The 26284-nt window shown below is 43.4% G+C and overlaps 3 protein-coding genes and 1 long non-coding RNA gene across 8 annotated transcripts; 1 reads left to right on the forward strand and 3 right to left on the reverse strand.

Annotated features, from left to right (window-relative positions):
• Window positions 1-288: 288 nt before the first annotated feature.
• Window positions 289-1467, reverse strand: LOC136482417 (probable phospholipase A2 homolog 2). Its single transcript, XM_066479630.1, has 4 exons — window positions 1166-1467; window positions 1020-1056; window positions 806-928; window positions 289-625 (listed from the first exon to the last, which is right to left on the reverse strand). Exons 1-4 carry the CDS (start codon window positions 1343-1345, stop codon window positions 447-449), a joined length of 519 nt encoding a protein of 172 aa, XP_066335727.1. The 5' UTR covers window positions 1346-1467; the 3' UTR covers window positions 289-446.
• A 10338-nt stretch (window positions 1468-11805) lies between these two features.
• On the forward strand, window positions 11806-18766 carry LOC136483986 (14-3-3-like protein GF14-D). Its single transcript, XM_066481151.1, has 5 exons — window positions 11806-12656; window positions 16935-17013; window positions 17096-17218; window positions 18052-18168; window positions 18280-18766. The coding sequence occupies exons 1-5, from the start codon at window positions 12040-12042 to the stop codon at window positions 18340-18342; spliced, it is 999 nt and encodes a 332-aa protein (XP_066337248.1). The 5' UTR covers window positions 11806-12039; the 3' UTR covers window positions 18343-18766.
• On the reverse strand, window positions 12992-16914 carry LOC136483987 (uncharacterized). Of its 5 annotated transcripts, XR_010765719.1 has the most exons (5): window positions 15720-16913; window positions 14922-15621; window positions 14430-14529; window positions 13589-14292; window positions 12992-13503 (listed from the first exon to the last, which is right to left on the reverse strand). It is a non-coding gene; the product is annotated as an uncharacterized lncRNA (long non-coding RNA). The 5 variants fall into 5 exon arrangements; XR_010765717.1 differs by having other exon boundaries at window positions 14430-15621; window positions 15720-16914; XR_010765716.1 differs by having other exon boundaries at window positions 13589-14529.
• Window positions 18767-19929: 1163 nt separating the features above from the next.
• LOC136483985 (adagio-like protein 3) lies at window positions 19930-23236 on the reverse strand. The gene is made up of 2 exons (XM_066481150.1): window positions 22830-23236; window positions 19930-21835 (listed from the first exon to the last, which is right to left on the reverse strand). Exons 1-2 carry the CDS (start codon window positions 23123-23125, stop codon window positions 20248-20250), a joined length of 1884 nt encoding a protein of 627 aa, XP_066337247.1. The 5' UTR covers window positions 23126-23236; the 3' UTR covers window positions 19930-20247.
• Between the last annotated feature and the right edge of the window lie 3048 nt (window positions 23237-26284).

Raw genomic sequence — 26284 nt, forward strand, 5'->3', positions numbered from 1 at the left:
TATTTATGTTTTTATAGTATATCTATTTGATGTCATAAATCTTTGAAATTCTCACTATAATTTTAGTAAAACTTAAGATACTTTGACTCTCCAAAAGAGCTGGAATGACTTATAATTTGGAACGGAGGGGTAATATGTAAAGCTCTTTTCGTGGGAACAAGAAGTCACGTTTTCATTTTTGTTTTACTTCCCCGAGAGATGCAATTGGGAAAATGTGAAGAATCATGACGCAAGCATGCAATAAGCACATATATATGTAGTACTTCAGATCTGTACACATTGTCCAGCACTCCTGGACAAAGCCATCAGCCAGCAGCAATCCCACCAAACTTTTCTAGGCCAGCCTCTCCATCCACCCGGACGACGTACGAGTGAGCGCCTGCTGGTCCCTCCCCGGTGAGCTCATATCCGGTGTCTCTACATACACACGCTACTAGCTGCTAGTACTAGGGCTTGTGGAGGATGCCCCTGGCGTACACGGCGGCCTCCACGAGGGTGGTGATCTCGTCGGCGACGTCCGTGACGTTGCACCGGTTCCCCTGGAACGTGGCCGCCACCGCCGTCGGCCTCGCCGCCGCCACGCAGTCCAGCAGGCTCTGGTTGCACAACAAGTTGAGGTAGTCGTCTGCATTGCATGCGTTCCATGCACGCACAAGCAAAGAACACATCAGTTAATTAAAGCAGCAGGCAGGATGAAAACGAGAAAAGAGATCGAAGAGAGATCTTGTACTACTCGATCGATCTTGGAATAAATGAACGAAGAATGCTTGTGATGGAACAATTGTTGCATATATGTATTACGTACTGTCGGTGGCCTGGACGCAGGCGTCGTGGAGCATGCAGCAGGCGTCGATGGCGTCGCAGGGGGCCTCGCCGGGGCACCCCGTGTAGGACACGCCGCAGTACTTGCCGTAGCGCATCAGCGGCGCTGCTCATCATCGATGCCAAAAACATACATACAGTCAGTTGCATGCATTGGTTCCACGCACGCAACATTCAGACACGCAACTAATACGTACCCGTGCAGTGCCGGGACTCGCACGCTCGGCTGCACTCCTGCACGCGGATGCACACAGATGGATCATCGCATTGCAATGAGTATATATATACATATGCGTCCATGCTTCATGGACTGAAAGGTATATATATGGGTCAGAGACGATACCGAGTCCTCGTCGCCGCCGCCGAAGATGCTGCCGGCGGCGGTGGGCGACTGGCTGCTGGCGACGGCGAGCAGCAGGATGAGAAGAGGAGGAAGAAGACGACGACGATGACAATGACCAGTACTGCACCGCTGTTGCAGGGGATAACGGACGACGGCGAGCTCCCTTCTTCTTCCGTCCATTAATGGACAACTGGTAGCTGGTGATTCGGAGAAGGGATTGGGCCGGGGAGTGCTACTCAATGGATCAAAGGCTGGGTACTTGCTGCGTTTCGGCGGTTTTCTTGCAGCATGCAGCAGGTTTATTTGAGCTGCTGAATGAAAGCTAAATATGAACGAATTATTAATAGGGGATTATATATAAGTGCGAATTTAAGTTTGGTGCGGGTTGGTTGGGAAAAATGCAGCTGTTCGAAGTAGTCCACCAATTGCTTCGCACAATAAACTGATGGATGGAGGATGGCCGATGGCGACGACTCGACGGAGAACCTCACCGAACTAACAATATTTTGTTGCTTTGTTTCCCTCTACTCATCGTGACGTTAAGTAACAGTACTTCAACTACTGGCTCGTGCTTGAGGCTTACTTAATCCGGAGATGAACTGGAGGCGTGTCAGCATACGCTCCAGAATTTCAGTACGTTTGAACCTTATCTAAGGAAAAAAAAAAAGATTCCGTGATATATGTTAGCTCAACTGCAAGAGCTAGCTAGTGGACCAAACGCTCGCTCAGGGTGGTTGCCCGCCCGGTGATCTATCAGAATCTGAGTCTGATCTCCACGTGACCACGCGCTGCTTTGTTGCTCTTTGTTTGCCGGGACATGTTGCTGCCTATGCCTCGTTGCATGTCCTTGTCTAGTTGCCGTTTTCTGGGGGCACTGATGATTACGGCCAAAGATTGGTTCAGTAATTTGACCATTCCTTTGGCAGCCAACCAAAAAAGCTTTTGCCAAACAACTCTTTATTTAGGCTACCCTAGGGAAGTTTTGGCACGCACAGGTTTGGACCGTAACCCAAAGTGGGCTACAAGGTTTTCCGGGCTGGCCCGTTAATTCTTCACCTTTCTGAATAGAAATTCAATGGGTCTTTGATCCACGTGGCCACCAAGGCTTGGCTTTCCTATGGTACAAATGAGGAGCCCTTTGTAGAGATTCTTGAGCACTCCTGAAGCTGTTTCAGGGGTACAAATGAGGAGCCCTTTCTGAATAGAAATCACGGCGCAGATGGACCAGAGCAAAGTTGTCGAGCCGCGTGTGTGACGCACGGCGTCGGGAGTCGTCGGAGCGCGCGCGGACCAGAGCACGTCGTGACCCATGAGACGCGTGACGACACCGGGCGTGGTGCATTGAAGGACGGGGACGCTGAGGAGTGAGCGGACTCCAAGGACGACGGGGCGTGGAGCTACCGGACCGGGCGGACGCCGGGGACACCGAAGCACGGGCGCGCACGTAGGACAGGGACACTTCGGTGCGGCCACACGGAGCTACTAAGGATGTGTTTGGTAGATGGAATCTTTAATTCAACCCTGGCTCCGTGCGTGCAAACGATGGCAACATGCAGCATCCTGCAATGTCCTCGGATCGAGCATATCTGTTGGGCCTGGCTCTGTGCAAGTTGTATACTGCAAAGGACCCACACGTCATTGGTACATGTCCGTTCTAATACATACAACAGAAATCGTCTCAACATCTTGTATTCGCTCGAGCATGCTTAGGGGTGTTGGGATCCGGTGACTAAAATTTAGAAGGTGTCATGTGAGGACGTCGCATGGGGTGTTCGGATACTATTAAAAAAACAAATTACAGAATACATCGGTACCCCACGAGACGAATTTATTAAGCCTAATTAATTCGTCATTAGCACATGTTTACCGTAGCACTACATTGTCAAATTATGGACTAATTAGACTTAAAAGATTCGCCTCACAAATTAGTCGCAAGCTGTGCAATTAGTTTCGTAATTAGTCTATATTTAATACTTCATGCATGTTTCAAACATCCGATGGAACAGCGACTAAAGTTTAGGAGAAGAAATCAAACACCCCCTTACATTCGGCCCACCAAACTTAGACTCAACTCACTTTGCATTACCAAACTTAGACTCAACTCACTTTGCATTCGTAGCTGCAACAAACCAGACACTCATCCTTTCTAAAATACGGATGACCATAGCTTCCATCCATTCATCCTGACATCGTGTGGAGGAATCTGAGGCATGTCCGCATGTCCGCAGAGGCCTCACGAGTCGTAGAAGATAATGATAAGGAAAAAAAGGAAAAGAAAGGGTGAAGGAAAAAAAAGGTATTATGGATATTTTATTATTTTATCTACTATACGAGAAGTTGTTTTACCAAACACTTCAATAAACACAGCTTGATCTCCACCAGTTAAGCTGTTCCTAGAGGTGAAGTAAAAAAAAATCTATTTCACCGATAAAGCGGAGTTGTACCAGATATATCCTTTTCTCCCCCGTGCCACTCGCAATGCTATTTTTACATATGTAAATATCAGTACAACAAACGAGTGGGGTGTACCGATAGCCCTTTCTGGATTTGGGAAAGTTTTCTAAGGTATATATAATACTCACGACCATTTATTTCTCTTACATTATTCTATTTCATCTGTGTAGTAGTAGTAAAAACATGTGTTGAGGACGAGATTTGGTTACATGTTAAAAACAATAAAAATGGATCACTTTTGAAAACATTCAGTTTGGAAACAAAAAGGTTATATTTGTATATACTTAAAAATAAGATAAATCTGAAGGATTTTAAGAATATTTTATAAAAGGGATTAGTGGTCAATGGCGCAGATCAAAAGAGCAATTAAAGTTAAATGTGACAATTATGTTTGACTAGTGTTAGTTTCAATTAATATAAAAGAAATGTCTTCCTACTAGAACGACGTGTGAATAGGACGCAATTGATGTGTTTTTTAATTTAAGTTAAAAGTATTAGCCATATACTATGTATTTTGAGTAATTAATAGTCAAAGTTTACGTGTTTGACTTTATCGAATCTTAATGCGCCCTACATAAACCGGAAGGAGTATATATTTTTACTCCACTTCGTCTTATTTCAAAAGGTCCAAACTTTGAAAAATTGCTACCTCACACTAACTCAAATACACTGAATTAAACACACATACTACCAAAACTCGTTTTCAAAAAAAGTCGTTTCCCAAAAAAAAAAAGTGAAAGGTCTTCACGGATCCCCAAATGACATTGAAAAATTCTTGACTCAGGCCTTTTAGTTCAGAGAATGTTTATTTATACATAGAAACAAAGAAAATATATGGGTGCAATGAACTAACTGGGGTTTGTATATTTTTTAGAAACAACCCTCCCTAATTTACATTCATAAGCAATTATATTACAAACTCCGTCACGGAGAAAGGAACCAGACATGCCTACCAAAAAAAATTGATCACTGAACTTCTAGCTAACAAATGAGCATCAAAATTAGCATGCCTACCCTCATGGATAAACTCCACCTTACTAAAGGCTTCTCTTCTCGACTTTTGATCTCCAAGATGATTGTTCCGTGTCTCTCAAAGCCATCACCCTATATACTCCTCAACACGTTTGCGTAGTCTGTTGCCAACACAAAGGATTGCAGACCCAGATCCCTGGCAAGTGCTAGTCATTCGTCTGTACCTTCAAGAACAAGGGCCGAGGCACCTAGGAAATGGCCCGATTCATCCCCTAGCCACCCACTACGCCAAAAAGTATTTTTAGGGGCGGTTTAAGACTATTTGTAGGGGCGGTTTGGTCAGCCGCCTCTATGAAAGGGTGGCTAAAAATCACTGATTTGTAGGAGCGGTTCTCAGGCCGTCCCTACAAATCGATTTGTAGGGGCGGCTGGTGTTATCAGCCGCCTCTATAAATCGATTTGTAGAGGCGGCTAGTGTTATCAGCCGCCCCTACAAATCCGGCTGATATTGAGCCGCCCCTACAAATCAATTTTCAGAAACCACGAAAAAGGGGCAAAAAATAGCAAATTTTTTTTAACCGAGGAGGTCCCCACAACACACACCCTCACTCTATGGTTGTAGCATTTTTTCATGATTTTTGCACACTTTGCGTGTGCCGGGATTCGAACCGGCGACCTCTCTCTCGCGCCATCTCCTCTACCACTATACCTCACATTCACTTGTATCCACAATCCATTTTGATTCCTCATGTATTATACAAAACTGAGCATAAATTGATTGTTTGAGGCCCTAAACTAATTCAAATGAAAAAGTTCTCAACTACAAAGTTTTATAACTTTTCGAGATCTACAACTTTCATTTTGGTAGTTTCTCCATCCGAGGTCACTTATAAAATTTGAATTTCAAATAATAGAAATTTGAACGTAGTTTTCCATGACAAGATGATTTCAAATGAGAAAGTTATCGAGTACAAAGTTTCATAACTTTTCAAGATCTAAAACTTTCATTTTTACTGTTCATCCTTCCGAGGTCGTTTAAAAATTTCAAATTTCAAATTTTTGAAAATTCAAACGCAGTTTTTCTTGACAAGATGATTTCAAATAAAAAAGTTGTCAACTACAAAGTTTCATAACTTATCAAGATCTATAACTTTTATTTTGGTTGTTTCTCCATCCGAGGTCGTTTACAAAATTTAAATTTCAAATTTTAAAAATTCAAAGGTAATTTTCCTTGTCAAGATGATTTTAAATTAAAAAGTTGTCAACTATAGAGTTTCATAACTTTTCGAGATCTACAACTTCTATTTTAATCATTTATTCATCCAACATAGTGGTAGTAACATTGTTCACAAATGTTACATATCCCTCTTATTGTTTATGAAACTATAAAAGGGATATGTAAATTTTGTGAACACTGTTATTACCACTATATTGGATGAAGAAATGACCAAAATAAAACTTTTAGATCTTGATAAGTTCTGCAACTTCTATGTTCATGATTTTTTCATCTGAAATCAATTAGTGTTCCAAAATAACGTTTGGCCTTCTCTATGTACTCCTCTAGATATTATTCCTCTTTTGTCCCTCTCTTTTTTTCTATTTTTTGGGCTTTCGTTGTTTTTTTTGGAAAATTTCGACTTTTTTATTTTATTTTTTTTGATATTTTCCTTTACTTAGGAGCACAAAAGAAGTAACCACAGAAAATATGAGCTCAAACAAGTGAAAGACGTGGTCTGTGGAATTTTCAGAAAACTGGATCAAAATCGACAAAAACCTTGTGACCACGAAACGAGGATCTTGTGACCACTTTTTGACCAATCTAAAATTTCCGAACCCCGACAAAGCAGGGGATGGACGGATCCGAATTTTTTTTCTGATCGATTTGCATATATGGAACGTCGAAAACGGAGTTCGTATGCGAAAATTAGACCAGTTTTAAGAATTGGCTCCGAATTAGAGGACAAAACATGAATAATAATTTCAAACAGTCCTTTTTAAGTAGCAAATGATCTCAACTGAAAAAGTTGTCAACTACAAAGTTTCATAACTTTTCGAGATCTACAACTTTCATTTTGATTGTTTCTTCATCCGAGGTCGTTTACAAAATTTGAATTTTAGTGCTTACTTTTTAATATTCGGCGACCATTTGTAGAGGCACTTCATTATTGAGCCGCCCCTACAAATCAATTTTTAGGGGCGGCTGGATATTGAGCCGCCCATACAAATCAATTTGTAGGGGCGGCTGGATATACAGCCGCCTCTACAAATCGAGCCATTTGTAGGGGCGGCTGATAACACCGACCGCCCCTACAAATTCATTTGTAAGGACGACTCATTTGGCAACCATTTGTAGGGGCGGCTCTATCATCAGCCGCCCCTATAAAAAATTCGTCCCGTTGCTAAAAAACGTTTTTACATAGTGACCGCCATACTCGATGCGGTCACTAGTGGAGAAACGGGCTGTACTTCTGGTTCTCAACCGCCTTCAGTTCTAGTTTTGGAACTGGGAGTACGAAATCGGGAGTAAAGGTCCCCTCCTTTAGTCCCGGTTTCGCGCTCGGGACTAAAGGTGCACCTTTAGTCCCGGTTGATAAGACCAACCGAGACTAAAGGGTCTCTCGGCCTGGCCACGTGGGGCGATCCTTTAGTCCCGGTTGGTATTACCAACCGGGACTAAAGGTTTCCTTTTTTTCTTTTTTTGTTTCTATTTTCAATTGATGATTTGTTTTGGTTTTCGAATACGCATTCTACGCTGCTAATAATATACGTATTCTACACGTTTATAATGTTCGAACATTTTGTACAAACTAAAGTATGAAACTAACGTATATATTACATGCATATACATATATTGTAATGTTATTTTATGTACATATAATATGTATGTATGTATGTATATATATATATAACAAATAAAGGTTGCATTGTATATTCTATCATATCCTTAGGATAACAAAATTACTTCATCTAGTTTGGCTTCCACGTTTCGTTGACGTCATTGTAGAACTCACCGGCGGGGTTGAGGACCTAGTCATTAAGAAATCCTGCTATGATCTCTTGAATTGCTTTTAGTTGGTCACGTCGTATGATTTTTTCCTTCAACCATAGAGTCTTCAATAAAAGTTAAAGGAAAAATATTAATATATATATATATATGTTGGTCACTTGATTACTTATATATATGAGCAACAAAAGAAATTGTGAATATATGAATATATTTATATAACATACTTTGAGGATCTCTTCAGGAGTTCTTTTTGTGTACGCCCCGATAAACTCGCAAACATAGTATCTGCAGTAGTTGTCCCCTGTTCTTGCCTCAGAACCCACTTTTACGAGAAAAAAGATCCGATGAATTGAAAGCATGCATGGTGTTAATTGAATTATATATATATAAATGTAGATAGTACTTACTTTGTGTGCGATTACATCCAGTGGCGCTTTGCAATGTTTCATGTGGTGATTCTCAATGAAACTTTTCCAAACACTGCGCCTAATAAAATAAAACATTAATTTGGTCTTTAATAATTGTTGCTGTTAAGAGATCGGGGTATATATAGTTGCTAGAGAGACCATATTACCCTTGGATAATATCTATCATGTCTTGGTACTCTGTTTGCTCTTTTCTTAATGAGTCTAAGATTCTCAACCGACTATTGGCCATATCGATCACTGCCTCATCAACCGCCGTAGCCGCCTGTGCAAGAGAGTTTTGCACGTGTTCAACATACTCTTCCTCCCAGTACCAGCCTGAACATTCATTGCCATCCCACTGAAATTAAAACAAAAAATTAGAACTTTAATCACAATCATCATGAAAATAAGTATAAATTAACCATAATCATCAAATGTGACAAAATAACTCACATTGCGATCCGGACACTTGTAGAAGATATGGCCCTTATTGGGACACTCCTTCCTCACCTGGTACTCCATCACAATCTTCTCCTCACACTTGCCGCATGCAATGAGAGGAAGGTCCGGCCTCAGTCGCTTTAGAACCCGATGAGAGGCCGAGGACCCGGAAGCAGTTGCCATCTACTCTCTATACTCATTTTTAATATAATATAAATTTCTCATTTTATAAACAAATAAAATTAAAAAAACTCTAAAATTCTCTATATCTCCAAACCATGAAGTGTGCTATGTATGCTAGAATTGAAAACTCAATACTAGTTTTGAATAACTACTTTAACCTTCATTCATCCAAATACACAAACTTTAAAGTGATTTTGAGCTTAATTGACTTACAAATAAAAAAATCTAACATAAAAAAACCACATATATCTAGTCCACAAAATGAAATAAGCTACTAATGAAACATAAGAGTATAAAGTTGGTAACCTTCAGAACCGAAGAATCAATGGAGGAATGTAAGAAATCTTGTGATACACCGGTAATGAGGAAGAAGAGAGGACGGCAATGAAGCAAGAATACTGAGCTCGAAGTGGCTCGGGCTCGGAGAAGAACAAGGGCTATATAGGAGGGGACCTTTAGTCCCGGTTGGAGACAGAAACCGGGACTAAAGGTCCCTTCCTAGTCCCGAACAAAGCCTTCAGCCGGGAGTAGACTTTTACTCCCGGTTGGAGGGACCAACCGGGAGTAAAAGTTAACCATAGTCCCGGTTGGTAGCTTCAACCGGGACTAAAGGTCCCCTGCAGCAAAAGCCTGTCGCAGTAGCCGTTGGGCAGGGTCCTTTAGTCCCGTTTGAAGCTACAAACTGGGAATAAAGGTATTTCTAGTTCTGGACACGAAAAATACTGGGACTAAAGCTAAATTTTAAGGTGGGATCAAAGATCGTTTCTCTACTGGCGTGTCCTCGTGTCTTTGGAAATCGCCGCATCGACATTGATCTTTGCAAGACCACTAGGAGGCCTAATCCACCTTGCTCCGCTCCTCTGGACTGTCTGCTTCACCTTGGTCACTGGCTGATTAGCTCCAGCTCGTGAATGAAGCGCTTCACAAAACAGTGAATAGAGAGCAGGCTCTGAAACTGACCCTCGTGTATAGCCTTACGTCTCATGTACTAGATCACCCAAAGGCGCACCACCACCCGCGTCAGGTCCTCGTGTCGACCTATGGAACCTGTCTCAGGAACTCCACGATCTCTTCCCTTTCTAGGCTCCACACATCTTGAAACATTACACTCAATTAGCGAGTGTTTCCATGAATCTGACTCCCCACATAAAGAGCATCTTTTGTTCGGTGCTATATTCCTTTGATGACAAACGTCACCCGTCGGTACAGAATTTCGGGCTAATCTCCGTAAGAACACACGCACCTTGGATGACACTCTAATCTTCCATAGTTCACTTCACCTTGGATGACACTCTATCATAGTTCACTCCATTCCTTTTTCTCTGAAGTGGTGTTTGACCACCGGCCGTATGCTCCTCCCAAGCATTTGCACCATCAGGCCGAACGCACCCAAAAGACCCTAGATTTCTCAATGAACTAAGCGTTTGGGGTTTGTATAGACATGGCCTCACAAAACGAGAAGTGTTGTTGTAACAATGGGCTTAGGCCCTTAAGGAGAAACGTTTGGCTGCTTCAGAGATAGTACAACACCATCGGTGGCGAGATTAGAGATGATTTTTTTTTTGTTGTAAATTATAAGTCGTTTAAGCCCTGTGTTGAGTTATTTTTTTAACTTTATCTCGATTTGTGGAAAAATTTACAGACCACGGCTATGTCAAACAATCTTCATTAGATACATCACAAAATATATTTGACAATGATTCTTTTGATATGGTAGAGGTTAATACATTTTTTTCTATCAATTTAATCAAATTAGATAAGTTCTATTAGACTTAGAAAAAAGTCAAAACTGACTCCTAATTTAGAACAAAGTCAAAACTGACGTCCGTCCAGAGCGCTAGCGTCCGGACGCTGCCGCACAGAGGGAGCGGACGAGTGCATAACGCGTCGGGCTCGCGAGGGAGTGCACCAGCGGTGGGCCCGTGTCGCTCTGGACGTCGCCCCGAACGTTGTCCACGCTGCCGCCCGATGCCCACGCGCAACCCATATGCAACACCTGATCTACTTTTGAAACATCCAGATGCAACCGTTGCAACATATAAAAGAAGACAAATGAAACACTTGAAACAAGCGTCTGAAACACTTGTGAAAAACGTCTGAAAAACATTTGTAAATAATTGCAAACATATGCAACATTCAGATAAAACACTCGCAAACATACATATCAAACACCTGAAAACACTTGAAACATATGCTTGCAACATGCATGTATATTCAACATCTAGATTTACTTTTTCAACATTCGTCTGGAACAGATGAAACATTTGGAACATATACTTGAAACATACGTGTATAACCATTACAACAATGTGCAACATCTCGATCTACTTTTGCAACATCGATATAACACTTTCAACTACCTTTGAAACATGTGAAAAAAAACTTAAACATACTATTGCAACATACGTTTTTATTGTAGCATTTGCTTACTGCTTAAACAATGGAGGCTCGTCGAAGCGGAGCTCGACGCCAGTGTAGAGCTCGATGCCGTGGAGTGGCGCGGAGGTCACCGATGTGGAGCTCGTCGGCGGCACAAACCTCGACAAGGGCAAGGGCAGGCAGATGGAGCGCGAACACGACGGGAGACGTGTGTCTAGGTGGGGGCACGAAGGCGATGGCCCGGGCGGGACCGCACGGCTGAGGACAGGGTTCATCGCAAAGTAGAGGCGCGCAGCGCGCTGAGCAAGCAGCCAAGGCGGGCGCAAAACGAACAGGCGACGTGACTTAACGATGATCTATAAGCAGCATTACCGTAGATTTTTAGATTTTGCAATACATCTACCATCTCAATGGAAGGCTTTGTTTAGTTGCCAAACTTTGGATGTGTAAAGTTGACAAAACGTACTATAGCGTCACTGTAGCATTTCGTTTGTATTTGGTAATAATTGTCCAACCGTTGACTAATTAGGCTCAAAATGTTCGTCTCACAAAGTACAACCAAACTATACAATTAGTTTTTAATTTTGTCTACTTTTAGTATTCCATGCATGTACTACAAATTTGATGTGACGGAGAATCTCTTTTTGCGTAGTGTTGGGAGTTTAAGAGGAACTAAACGAGGCCAAAAATACAAACACCGGGTGCATCTTTGTAAACTATGGACGTATAAACCAAATTTTATTATATTAAAAAACCACTGTACTAATTTGAATGGCAGAAGCATGGGCGAAGCTTCACCGCCCATCCCATCCCCCAGATTGACCGCCCAAGCCTCTGCACCTCACGTTCCTCGTCCACTCCTCGTTCGCACAGCAAACACCATCGCCACCCAACCAGAAATCCTCACGTGTTCCACCGACCACGCCCCGTCCACCCACCTCCCCGCCACACTGCCGACCACACACCCTGCCCCCGCACCGATCCCCGCGGCGCGCGCGACGCTCCTTTGACCGCCACGTCATCCAACTGCCATGCGGGTCCCGCACCCCGCGCGCAGCCCTCCTCAAATGCCCCCACCCCTCGCCTCCCCACCTCCGCACAAACGCGTCGTTTCCGCCCGCTCCACAGGATCCTCTGCGCCACTGCAACCGTGTGACCCCGCCCGTGCCGCCGCCGCCGCCGGCGATCCCGATCCGCCGACCCGTCCCACCCCAGCCCCGCTCGCAGCCATGTCGCCGTCGGAGCCGACGCGGGAGGAGAGCGTGTACATGGCCAAGCTGGCGGAGCAGGCGGAGCGGTACGAGGAGATGGTCGAGTTCATGGAGCGCGTGGCGCGCTCCGCGGGCGGCGCCGGCGGCGGGGAGGAGCTCTCCGTGGAGGAGCGCAACCTGCTGTCCGTCGCCTACAAGAACGTCATCGGCGCCCGCAGGGCGTCGTGGCGGATCATCTCCTCCATCGAGCAGAAGGAGGAGGGCCGCGGGAACGAGGCGCACGCTGCCTCCATCCGCGCCTACCGCTCCAAGATCGAGGCCGAGCTCGCCCGCATCTGCGACGGCATCCTCGCGCTGCTCGACTCCCACCTCGTCCCGTCCGCCGGCGCCGCCGAGTCCAAGGTCTTCTACCTCAAGATGAAGGGCGACTACCACAGGTATAACCATTACCGCCAGCGGATCTCGCTTTTTGTTCTGCGTATCCGCCTGTAGACGATGCGATCTATTTATGGAGTGGCCGAGGAGGGAGGTTTTTGGTGGATGTACGCGCGATCTTATATGCGATGTGTGGCGGAGCTGATGGAATTTCCCTTAGTATATGATGAGGGATCTTTGTGTTTGGGATTTAGATTAGCGGAGGTTTTGAGTCCTTATTTATTGCTTGGTTATTATTATCTGTGGGGGGCACCACGATCTGATTTGGGGCCTTTGTATATATATGGACCATGGTAGTTGTGGTTTGGAGAAGTCAAGACCTGTATGCAGACTAGTATATTGCCCGTGCTAACGCTACGGTGGCATCTAAAAAAAATAAGTCATAAAACTAAAATATAAATCAACTGATAACGTAATCAGCGTATAAATGTACAACTATTCATCATTGTTGTCCTCCAACAGTGAAGGAACTTAGCTCTAGATTCACTCCTATTATTTTATCAGAGGACCGCCATCTGCTTGACAATGCCATCTGGTGGTCTTCTTTAATTTTTTATGGACAAAGAAGCCGATGGCTATGGAAACTTGTGATTTGCCCATGCTAACAGTAAATTACGAATTACAGAGCAAACAAGGAACTTTGAAACTTTCAGGATAACAGATAGAGTGCAAAAATAAATTTCACCTTCCTCACCCTCCTCCAGTTCTTCCTCTTTGTTGTCTCCTTCCAAAAAAATTGAATAGTAGAACCAAAGCAATTGGGGAAGTGAAATCCTCAACTTTTTGTTCCTCTTGCTGCACCTTCTCCTCCTTTGGCTCATCACATTTCACATCCGAGATAGCAGCTACCTGATAACGAAATTAGCATAAAAAAGCTGTCCACCAACAATCAGACAGTAGAAGCAAGTTGATCTGGAAAATGAAATCCCCTCACCTTTCGGTTCGTCTTGCTACACCTTCTGCTTTGATGCGGCCGCCACCACCTCGGCTTCCTGTTCCAAAGCTATCGTCATCTTCAATGTCTTTTCCTCGGATTCATCTTCGGCAGGTCAGTGAAGCAAGAAAGCAATAGTTGACAGGACGAAAACTGAACCTTGCCACTTACTTGGTACCTGTTGGTCATATGCTTCTGCTAGGGTCCTTCTGTTATTGATTGACGTCCACTGAGATAAGCTGCTAATGAATTTACGAACAGGCTATTGCATACGACAATGAAAAGCGCAATCGACCCAAACAATTTGTTGCAGAAAAACTAAACTTAAACCATTGAAGAAAGGCGATGAATCAAAACTTTCAGTCAGCCTAACAGGTTGAAGGACGAGACATACTGAACTGAACCTGAAACGCTAGAAAAATACAGCTGCTGTTGTTGATTCTGAAATAGAAATGGAATTGTAGCAGATTGCAAATCGAACTGCTCCCAAAACACCAAAAAGGATTAAACAAAAACCAGACAGGTAATCTACCAGAAAGAACAGAAAAGAGTGCTGCTTGTCTTTGCTGTTACTGGAAAATGTTGTTTCAGAAACAACACAGTGAACTACCTGATAATAGAACAGCTCAAACGTTTCTCATAGGACATGCCAGCCTCGTAATGTGAAAACAAGTGGCATTGTAGTGCGAAAGAAATGGTTGCAGCTAAGAGACAAAACACAATGGGAATTAATAGCTTTTCTCCACCTTGTAATCATCTAGGCGAAGGCGACTTCAAGGTGAGAGGTATTTAATAAGCATAACAGCATGCAGGATTTAGACTGAGATTAAGAGGTACTCACATCACTTGCCAAAACAAATAAAAGAGCTCCTGCAGCAATAGCTCAGGGAGGATCATCAATGTCCAGAACCAAAATAGCATCGATAATTTGTTGTACCAATCTACAGGATATGAGAAAAGGAAGGCATTTGTATAAGTAATAAAATGGAAGAAGGTGCCAAATCTAATACTGTGTTTGTTAAATGCTAACATCTTTAGAACTGGACAAATTCTCAAATTCAATAATAATTTAACTATTCTGATGGACTTAGAGAAATGAATTGCCATTAGAGCTTGCTCCAAGAATTCAAGCCCAGTTCAGACAGAACAACAGATATCCCACACCTTCATCTTATTCTAACCAAGGTATTTTGTCTTTTAACTTAAAGTGAAGTACAACATCAGTGTTGGCATAACTGTCAATGTAAGAGTAAACCAACGACACATTTCAGCTCAAGCAGTTCCCGCGCCGGGGCATAACTGCCAGAAAAAGAGGCGCCTTTGATGAACTCACCCTTGGGACCGGAGCACGCAGTGGCGCTCGACGGAGGCACAGATCCCGAGCAGCGCGAGCAGGCTGGCCCGCCACATCCGCTAACAACAATATGATGGATAACCCAACAGAAAGAACCGACATCAGAAAAGATGACCCGTTAGCACATCCAAAGGACAAAGATAACAGATAAAAAATGCGAGCACGCTGCGGCGCTCGGCGGAGGCGCAGATCCCGAGCAGCGTGAGCAGGCTGGCCCGCCGCATCTGCTAACAACAATATGATGGATAACCCAATAGAAAGAACCGACATCAGAAAAGATGACCCGTTAGCACAGCCAAAGGACAAAGATAACAGATAAAAAAATGCAAGCAAAGTGATGCCCTGATGGGATCTATACAAATATGGTACCCAAAGTACAGTTCAACAATGAAAGAAAATGTTTCATTAAGCATTTTGTTTTCATATAAAACAGAATTATTTCAAAGCTGTAATTAGTTCCTACAAGAAACATGTAGAGTTGCACCAGCAAAAAAATAATAGATCATATTCATTAGTAGGGTCCTCTCATTAAAAAACCATACAGGCATAGAGCCATAAGCCCATAACTAAATGAAGCAGCAAGAGGAGCAAATTACAGCATCGTGGATCAGCTGATGAAAGTGTACTGGAATACTCCCAGAAGCAAAGGCCTGTTCCCTGAATAAATTTGCATATTGACCTACACGAAATCAAAACAATTAGCAAGATTAGTAATAAAAAAGATATTTCTAAACAAAAGCGCATAATCAGAGAAATTGTGAAAGTGGTTTTGCCAACCCAATGGTGTCAACATTCACATGGGGCTTCCTGCGCAGATTGATCCGGATTGGAAAGTGAATCACACGAAGGAAACGAATCCATCAAAATGGATAATCACGAATCACATGAGTCTGAACCGATCTGGGCCAAGGAGTACTCACGTGCGCGTGAAGGTTGTGGCCATGAACCTCGCCCATAGGATACCGGCCAAGCGGTGGCGGCTGGGCCGGCGGCGCCGTCGCCGCCGCGAGCACATCGGGTCCCAGGATCGCGCATCGGGGATCTCCTGCTTCCGCCGCCGGCGCTTCAGCCCGTGGTGGTGCGCGTCCAGGCAGTGGAGCAGTGCTCGGACATGACCAGCGCCAGCAGGAAGCGCGCCCCAGGCCGCGGCAGGCATCGCGCGTGGATTAGGAAGGAGCGGTGGCGACTGTCGCGTGTTCGTCGGGGGGATGGGGAGGGCGAGGTCGGGGGCCTGGTTCGGGGCGGCTGCCGCGGATCCTGACGGAGTGACGATGCGGATCAGGACGGGGAGGGTTGGAGGTAGGGGCGGCGCAAGGAAGATTTTTTTTTGAAAAAAAAATCGGTGAAAAGGAGGGGGAGGGGATCAAACTGTGGCTGCGCGGGAGCGGGCGTGTGGGGCTGGGAGCGGGCGGTCGCTGGGGCAAGGCACAAGGCACATCCAAAGAAGCAGGACCGTCGGATGTGGTTGAGTAAGGAGAGAGAATGAGTGAGAGTTAATCCGGTGCCTACGTTTTTAATGTGATCTTTATCTGTGCGCGTTTCGTGGGGTGGACGTAGTTTAGGTTGTGACTGTAGATGTGAGATTTGTTTGGTGGCTGTAGGATAATTTGAAGTGGTGTATTATAGGGGTAGAGATAGAGATAGAGATAGAGATGTTTCGAGTGGGGATGACGCCGGTGTGAGTGATGATTAGGTCTAAATCTAATGCATGACCTCTTTTTTTTTGAAATCTTTTTGTGGGTTACACTCTTGTAATTTGTGGTTTCTAGTCAAAAGAAAGAAAGGGAAAGCGATTGTGGTGCCTGTGACGTTATTGAGTGAGGTTGTTCTCCTTTCATTTATGGTGCATGCTGAGGTTCCAATTTGTCTATATATGATGTGCTGTCTCTTATAGTAGAAGATTCAAGGATACGAATTCGTGATCTATTGATTTTTTTTACCCCCCTACTGTATGGATATCTTGGTATCTGATTTCTCATGATGATTTTGTAGGTACCTTGCTGAGTTCAAGTCAGGTGCGGAGAGGAAGGATGCTGCGGAGAGTACCATGAATGCTTACAAAGCTGCTCAGGTTTGATCTTTGTGCATATGTTGATAGGTTGACTGCATATCTTGTTAATTGAGATTCATTGTTGTTGGTTTTTGGTTTGTAGGATATTGCTCTTGCTGATCTGGCTCCAACCCACCCCATCAGGCTTGGGCTGGCACTCAACTTCTCAGTGTTCTACTATGAGATCCTGAACTCCCCTGATCGTGCTTGCAACCTTGCAAAACAGGTTTGCTTCTTGTCCTTCCATCTCCCTTAGTGATTAATTTTCATTTTGAGACATGATGTCTCCTAGATTGGATAGCTGGACAACCGGTGGAGTGCATAGACAGCCTCTGTCTCTATCTGCTTATGTAGGGTTTGGTTTGTTCAATAAAAGATGGTGCAAAGGAAATAGTTCACTTGTAGCTGATGATATATGATGCTAGGGATTCGTAGATTATAATAACTTCTTTTAAATTGGTATTGCAAGCAAAACTTGATTGATGGCCATCACCGCTAGTCTGCTACTTACATGTTGTTGGCCCTCTATACGGAATTACTGGTTTGTGGTGAACTGTAGATCCCTAGACTTGAACTACTTGCATCCCCGAACAAATTTTATAGCACTCTATTAGGGGATTACTGTTTGTGTGCATGTAACACAGGTTTGTGTTCTGCATGCGTATTTACTGAAACATTATCTCTTACTATTAGGTGTGTCATATTGAAGTAATGGATCTAATTACTCTGGGATGCTAACAAATGCTCGCTGTTGTTTCTTCACTCAATTTGTCATGTTTTGTTGCATACATTTTCTATTTCATGTTGAACATTGACAAGCTACAACCTAATGATTATAAGTCACCTAGAGAATTCTCAATTTCCCTTCTATGATGGCTAGACTGATTAACTGGTCTAGAATACATAAAGTTGGACAGAGGACAGTCTTCATATATTACTTCAGATGACAGATGCATTCCTAGGCAACGAAGTAGTACACTTGATGTTGTCATCAATCTAAGCATCCTTCACTTAATATTTGCTGGAGTTGACTTGAATTAAATTCAATGTTTGTTGTAGGCTTTTGATGAGGCAATCTCTGAGCTAGACAGCCTGGGAGAGGAGTCCTACAAGGACAGCACTCTGATCATGCAGCTCCTGCGTGACAACTTGACCCTATGGACTTCCGACACCAACGTGAGTTTCTTCTTTCCCACAGAATTGTTAAGCATGTGACCTTTGGCTCTCTTTGCCCATCATCACTAGTCATGGTTCTCATGTGACCTTGGTTCTTTCTTTCCTCATCAGGAGGATGGCGGCGACGAGATCAAGGAAGCTGCTGCCCCGAAAGAATCCGCAGAGGGTCAGTAAGATGTACTGGATCTCCCGACCTGATGTGTCTGCTGATGTTGGGGAGTGACCAGGACCGCTGCTGTTCTTGAATTCTGATAGCTTATCTTCTAGTATACCTTGTTGTTGTCGTCATCATCGCACGCACCAGTGTATGCGATGGAGCTGCTGCTATTGCTGATGTTTTAATTAAGCACTCTAGATGTCATGCCGCACGTTTTGTTTCGGTTTCAAGTCGATAAATGATGGCTGGATGCTGGTTTTCGTGCTCCAAGCCGGCCACCGGGAAAAAGACCTGCTTCTCTTGTGTTGCAGCGTTGTGTTAGAATGACCTACGGAGTATTTGACTTGACAGGCCTGCTGCCGAGTGGTATTCTGTTATGATGGCTTTTGCAAAGCTATTTGGCTTAATGTCCCAGAATAATCTGAATTGGCTGCATTGGAATTGTGTGTGTGGTCGCTACTGGAACTGGACAGAACATAGTTGTCGGCATTTCTTGCTAGCGTGTCCTATGGCCGCATGCACGCACATCGGCTTTTAGGCCGTGCCCGTTGTGGCATCTGATGCGCATTTTTTTGGGGGTATGGACCAAGAATCATGCAGGTTCGATGCATAGTGGGAATACTAACAGTCCCACTTGTGCAATATGCAAGGCAATAATTCTGCCGTTCTGCACTTCGCTGTTGACACGAAAGATGATGTAGATGCCAGGAGTCATCCAGTCGAGATTACCGCCCTCGTCAGTACTAGAGTGTTGAGTGCGTTCTTAACTCGTTTTCCTTTTCTCCCAACTTTTTTTTACGAAACGTCAAAGCCCTTAGATTCCAATGTCTCCGGTTTTCATTTCGTCGTATTTTAAGTCTGACGCAATGACGTAGACATAATTTTTTTCAAGACTACTAATTCAAAGTGATGAGACCATCTTTCAACAATGCCCATTCAAAGCGATGGGACCATCTATATTATGTAGCATAATAGGTTGTTTTAGTTTTGTGAAAGTCTCTTAATTTTGACTAAGTTTAAAAAATATATCTTAAAATCTGTACCAAAAAATTATTGGCAGTACACTAGTTTAAAATTGTAGCGGATGGTGCACTTATCTAGTATTGCAGTTGATGGTGCACTTATTCAGTATTATAGATGTTAATGAGATATTTCATAAACTTAGTTAATTTTAAAATAGAAAAATATGACTTGCAACAAATTAAAACAACAAACGCATTAACGCAGGAAGTGATATTAATGGTCATTTTCGCTTCTCTTATAATCCGTACTTTTTAGCTTAGTTTTTTAACCGGAATAGCGTTTTCTCTCTCACAACAAATCAGTCGGAATAGTGTTTCAACTTGTTTTTTCAGCGAAGCGAACGGGGCCATTGACCATGGGCCTTTAGAGTTGCCTTCAAAATCTTGTCAGCACTTGGCTTTTCAATCAAACATCACATAAAAAAAACATCCAAACACCGCGATTTCGACAAGACATCAATACCATAAACTGAATCAGCGGCCAATTTCATACCTACAAACTGAAGCAACGCTATATTTTAAATATGATTTTCATACCTACAGTACAAAGCAGTGCATCGATAGTCAAATTTGACAGAGACGTGAAGACAAAAATAAGAGTACAAGACATTGGAACTGACGACATTGGCATGTAAATTTACAATGCAGTGTTTCAATTTTTTTGGGGTTTTTTGAGACATGAAAATAAACATATATATATATACCAATCTATCTAGACCGATGAAAGAAAACTTCTCCCATGACAACAAAATAGACTAAACTCTTCTAGACTAACTTTTTTTAACCAATTTCTGCTAAATTTTCTTATACCGATACACAACACATCAACAGACTGGAAGTAGATACGAATAATAGCATTAAGGTGTAAAACAGATGAACCATGTGCAAGGACGAAGCTAGTCAGTCGTCCTCGTCGGGCCTGCTTGCTAGGCAGAGCTCATGTAGCTCGTTCAGTATCCATTCCTCCCCTGTGTGGCCTCCGAGAACCAGGACCCTGGTGCCGCCAACCACGCAGGTGCTGTGCCCCCAGGCGAACTTGGGTGGCTGGCCGGGTACGTTCAGGATCCTCCATGTTGGCTTCTCCTCTGCGGGATCGATCAAGAACAGCTGCGCTGGGGAGTGGAGTCCCGCAATCGAGCCCCCAAATATGATGATCCGTCCACAGGGCAGGCTCACTGCGACGTGATCGAGCCTTGGTGGCGGGCCGGCATTTGGGAATCCAGTCGTCGCCAACTGTCTCCACTGCGGACTATCTTCGCTAACATCCATTGAGTAGGCATCGCTGGAGCGCAGTCGGAGCGAGCCGCTCTTTGCCAGTCCAGCAAACATGAACAGTTTAGTTGTACCATAGACGGACATGGTGTGGCCGAGGCGGGATGGAGGTGACCAGGATGTAGGAATCTCCCTCCATGCAGGTTTCTCCTTTGTGAGGTCAAGGAGGAAGGTGTCGCTGAGAAGAACACCAGACTCGGTGCAGCCACCTGATACGACGAGCTTCGAACCATCCAGGGTGCATGAGCTGTGCCAAGACCGTGGCAGTGGAGGACCCTCGCTTGCAACCTCCCTCCATGTTGGCTGCTGAGCATCAAGGTCAAGGACAAAGACATCGTTGAGCAAACCTTGCTGTCCGCAGCCTCCAAATACTACCAGCCATGACCCATTCAGCCATGATAGAGTGTGCCCCCACCGGCCAGGTGGAGAGGCAGAAACCTTGACGCGGCGCCATTCTGGCCTTGCAGCCTCCAAGTTAAGCACAAATGTATCATCCATAGGCTGCATGTTGACACCCTCCCCTCCAAAAAGGACAAGACGGTTACCAACAGCGCAGGCACTGAAGTTGCATCGGGAAGGCTCAACGCGCCCTCCAACTGTGAACTTCCTCCATGAGGCTGCCTCAAGAGTTGTTAACTCTCTTGCAAGACGACCCCATCCTACCATCTTGGTGCTCATCTCAAGCCTGACAGTGACATCCCTTCCCCATGCGTTCTGGCAGACCATCTTCCTCAGGTAATCATTCTTGGTTAGTTCATGCATTCTGGTACAGACTGATCCAATGGATGCAACATCTCTTGGTGACAGGCGAGATAGAATGTTGTGTGCAAGAACTTCGTCTGACAATTGAAGTATACCACAGTGGTCTGAACTCTGGATTTTTGGAGCATGCTCATGGGAAGCTGAGTTCAGATCTTGAATGCTGAGCCTGTTGTTGGACTGTTGCTTATACACCGGATATGATACACTGCTGAGATCGATGTTTGCCTCAGAGAATAGCTGGATTCCAATAACATGTGTCACATAGCCATCATCCCCATGCATAGGAATGAGCCTTAATCTGTTGTAAAGTGGAGCACCATCCTTCCGGAAATTCAGCAGCTCGCCTTGGAATTCAATCCCCTCATTGAGGCATCGCCGAATCTCTGAAACAACCATGGGATCAACAAGGGGATGTCGCCTTTGGGCACGTGGATCCCGAAATTGTAGGAATCGGCTGAAAGACAAGTTTGAGTGAACACAGTTCGTGAGATGCTTCAATAGGCCCTCTGTCAAGTTTGTCAGTGTTAACAATTTTAAAGTTGTACAAGCAAGAAAGCAAGCAGAAAATAACTACTACTACTACCTCTATCCCAAATTATAAGACGTTATGGCTTTTCTAGACACACACTTTTGCTATGCACTTAGATATACACTGTCTAAATACATAGTAAAAGAAATGTATCTAAAAAGCCAAAACTCCTTATAATTTGGAGTGGAGGGAGTACAAGATGTTATAACATAAAATCATTTGGATCGACTAGCCTGACAAAAGATAAATGACTTCTCTCTGCTTCCATGTGGATGTTCATTGTCTTATGTCAACATTAGCAGGAAACAAGTTCCAAAATTGGCCGTTACCATGCTGCTTTCGCACAACATTTGAATTTCTAAAAATTTCAGTACTGAACTTCTTAAGTAGATCTGATGCTAAATGCCTAGACAACTTCATACTGGATCCAATGATTTCTATTCAACATTATCATATGAAGTAAATTGGAATTCCCAATGATTTCCCAATCTTTCACTAACATCCAATTTCAGATAACCGAATTTTACAACCAGGCTTCAAATCAACCACCTGCTCAGGTGCTCACCCAGTTTGGCATGGCCTACAAATCTTTTTTGTAGACCCAGATATGCTAGGTATTATTCTTGAATAATTCGTCTTTCTATGTGGAAGTGGCCAACTTAGAAGTGCAACCTAACTACTTAAGTATCAAACAAAATATCTTTACAAGTGCAACCTAAGTATCAAGCAAAATATCTCATAGGTAACCATCAAAATGCTCTTTAATCCCCAGCAACGAGCGGCGACTCTGTGGTTCCAGCTGCCGCTCGCAAGAGAGGCGCCAAGCAAGCAAGCGGCATTCCCCAGCATCACGAATTGCCAATCCCCAAGCAGAGGAAAAACAGAGCGGAGAAGGCCGGGAGCAGAGCAGAGCACTGACCAGTTGCGGCCGAGCACCTCGTGCGCGCGGTACCCCGTGGCGGCCTCGAAGGCGGCGTTGACGTAGATGACGGGGAAGTCGACCTCTACGGCGTCCGCCACGACGATCGCCGCCGCCCTGGGCTCCCCGAGCCCCGCCGCCGGCGGCGCGCCCCACGGCCACCCCCGCTCGTCCTCCGCCTCCGCGTCCACCTCCATCGCCTCCTCGTCCTCCTCCACCACCTCCACCTCGTCCTCCTCCCACAGCCTCATCCGCTTCACAGCCACGACGCCGCGACCCCCCTCGTCGTCAAACATGCGAGGCCGGTCGCCCCCCTTTCTCTCTCCTCGGCGTGCGCCCGTGGTTTGCGTTTGGTGCGGGGGGAGGGAAGTGGGAGATTCTGCCAGGGCGGGGAGATATTTCTGCGCCTGGATTTTATAGGCGCGGCACGACCCGCAGAAAAGGGGCGTGGTTGCGGGTTATTTACGGGATCTGCCACGCGAGGCTGGCGGAAAATATCTCCCGCGGAGGCGGTAGTAGGGTGGGCCCGTGCCAGGTGGGGCGGTGGACCAGGGGCGGGATCCCCAACCCCAATCCAACGGTGCACCGTGGGTTTCCTTCGCTTCGCAGGGAAGAAGAAGGAGAAGAAGCTGGGGGAGTGGGGCCCGCAGCCGCAGAGTACCACGGCCGGTGGCTGCGCCACCCAACAGTACTCCTTTTGAAAATTGGAATAATATGGGGTATTGCCTTTTATGTCTACCTGTAAGAAATTGCTTTTCCTTAACTTTTCTGTCCAATAGCTTTGCATTTCCTCTGTCTTTATGGACACTGTCGCGTGCAGAACATTGCTCTTCCACGTGTAAAAACCACCTGCTCTCTCAGTCTCTGCTGTCCAGATTATAGGACTTGTACAAACATTAAGATTTTAATATTACTAGAAAAAAAACCCATACGTTACCACGGATAGTTATTTTCATTTTTAATAAGATGTTAACATCTTTCTCACAGTTTTTCTATCTTTGCGTCCGTCGACAACAATATGTATCATTGCACCTACAAACACACTATTTAGTCGTTCACCTTCACCAGAGCAGTCGTGTATGGGTAGGTCTCTATTGCGCGCACTAGCAGCTTCATTGATGATGGCTCAATGTTCGTCGTCTTTCTTAGCGTACAACTAATTTGCCTCTTCTTGTGTATCAGTTATTTCTTATTTATATTTAGTTTAACAAGTTTGGAACAGGAGAAAAAAAGCAACGAAATTAGCAAAAAGAAGACATCCGAATAGAAAAAAAATTGGAGAAGAAATAGCATACATAGACAATGGATGGTACCCTGTGCAAGATGGACTCACATACGCTACCCGTGTGCGAGACGAAAAACTCTCTCTTGCTCCTAACAGAAATTGGAACACTCACGTGGAAAAAGCAGAGAAAGAAAAAGATGCAAAAACAAAAATAAAAGGACAAAAAATAATAAGATAAGTTTGCCTAATTTCTACTTTTTTCCTTTTCTATCTGGATTAGAATTAGGATTCCTTCTGAGAATATATTTGGAAAATGATTCCTAGCTATTGAAGTTATTTTAAGAACCTGTGTCAAGCCATTGTCATATAAATCAAGAGATTTGTAATCGTGGATATAGACAACTTCCACATTTATTGAGTTAGTTAGGGGACAATAGACAAAAAAATGGTCAGAAATTTTGCCTCTTTATTATTAGGTAGGATTTTATAATCTTTGATCCATAGTTAGTCAACAAATTTTATAACTATTTAATACAAACTTTTTGCGGTTAGATTTGTCATCGACTATACTATCTATTAATCATACAATTGTAATCATAAAAAATACAATATAAAATAAATTAATAATTACAGTATAACTTAGGAGACCGTGTCATGTCAAATTCTATGTTATGCAGTCCTTAATATGCATGTTCCAGAATGTAACTGCATGGAGGTGCAAAGAGATGGCGTGCCAAACATCCCATCTAAAAAAGCACCCAACAACCAGCTTACATTGAAAAATATCATGTGAATATCAACGTCATCTAAAGAAAATATCTTTCCCGATCAGAAATAGTATCTCGCATCTTACTCAAAAGTCGTTGTTGTGGCGATACGTACTTAAGTTTTGTGTCTAGACATTCTTGTGATTTAGTTATGCACTTATGCGTGTCTTTTTCTTCTGAACCACGGTATAAACACAAACACCCATATATATATAGACCTACTCACTCTATGATATACACTCTACTGAGTATGTTTGAAAAAATTGAGCCAATAAATCTTAAAATTGATGAAATCACTATAGATGTGTCATGTCAATGAACACACATCGTTTATCACTTAAAAATAGCATTGGTCAGGTTTCATTATAAGACATTTATTAACCAGTCGGGTTACGCTTAATTCGCGCGTGGTTACTTCTAAACAAAGACAACATGTAGTTGTCAAGTATTATTCATTAACTTTACCCATTATTTAGTGTACTTTTTGTATTTTAATTGTAAGGATGTCATGCTTTTAGGCAAAGAATTCATCAAGTAGCTCTCAAGTTTTTTAATTATGTTTATCAACCATAGATATATACTGCATGATGCTTACAATGACGAAGTGAGATGCACTTGTCATGCTAGTCCCTTGGGTTTAGAACATATGTCGTTTAGGATATTATTAACTAGAAACATACCCCACGTATTGTTGTGAGAATTACAGAGATAATATAGAATGCCATTAAATTATATGTAACTATTTATATGAAAGGATAAACTATTATAAAATAATATTAGCGGATGGAGTAACACGCTGATATGAACAACCTAATACATGTTAGTAGATGACACGTGTCTCTCTGACGTGTATATCATAATTGCATATGCTAGTAGACTATAACATTACATCTGATAGTGGGTTGCTGAGGTGGTGGATAGCTTGCATGTTGAGATAAAACTTTCTAGTTGGATTTAAATAGGTATATATGGTCTATGGGTTGCCACTGTGACCAATAGTTTTTATATGGATATTGCATTTCAAATAAACACAATTGCATCTAAATATATATTGTCAATGTAGGCGGTTCTTTATTAATTAATGATTAAAGTTTAAAAAAAGTTTGACAGGAAGAAATCCTAATATATATATATATATTATACTAATCAGTTAATGGACTAGGGGTAGATGGATCCTACTAGATTATTATACTAATCAGATAAAATAATCTGAAAGTGATCCAAACAACCTAGATTATAGGCTAGGTTATAGTAATCCAACCATCGGATTATTGTAATCCTATGATCAATCTCAAAATTACTTTCGTAAGATCATAGGTTATTTCTACTCCAACTAACAATAATCCACTTGAACCGTTTGATGTAACAATCAGATGAGCAGTTACCTGGGATAGCTCCGCACATTATTCGAGAGTAACCGATGTGGGAATTTTTGTCTGTTACTCCGTAATATTGCAGTGTCT

This window comes from Miscanthus floridulus, chromosome 9 (assembly GCF_019320115.1).
Source record: "Miscanthus floridulus cultivar M001 chromosome 9, ASM1932011v1, whole genome shotgun sequence".
Classification (NCBI taxonomy): Eukaryota; Viridiplantae; Streptophyta; class Magnoliopsida; order Poales; family Poaceae; genus Miscanthus; species Miscanthus floridulus.

Bases quoted from the DNA above. Each gene is read 5' to 3' on its own strand.
- LOC136483986 (XM_066481151.1), top strand. From the start codon at position 12,040: ATGCGGGTCCCGCACCCCGCGCGCAGCCCTCCTCAAATGCCCCCACCC. The intron at 12,657-16,934 runs GTATAACCATTA...ATGATTTTGTAG, and splicing joins ATGAAGGGCGACTACCACAG to GTACCTTGCTGAGTTCAAGT. The intron at 17,219-18,051 runs GTTTGCTTCTTG...TGTTTGTTGTAG, and splicing joins CTTGCAACCTTGCAAAACAG to GCTTTTGATGAGGCAATCTC.
- LOC136482417 (XM_066479630.1), bottom strand. From the start codon at position 1,345: ATGGACGGAAGAAGAAGGGAGCTCGCCGTCGTCCGTTATCCCCTGCAA. The intron at 1,057-1,165 runs GTATCGTCTCTG...ATCCGCGTGCAG, and splicing joins GCGGCGGCGACGAGGACTCG to GAGTGCAGCCGAGCGTGCGA. The intron at 626-805 runs GTACGTAATACA...CATGCAATGCAG, and splicing joins CTGCGTCCAGGCCACCGACA to ACGACTACCTCAACTTGTTG.
- LOC136483985 (XM_066481150.1), bottom strand. From the start codon at position 23,125: ATGTTTGACGACGAGGGGGGTCGCGGCGTCGTGGCTGTGAAGCGGATG. The intron at 21,836-22,829 runs GTCAGTGCTCTG...CTTGTCTTTCAG, and splicing joins GAGGTGCTCGGCCGCAACTG to CCGATTCCTACAATTTCGGG.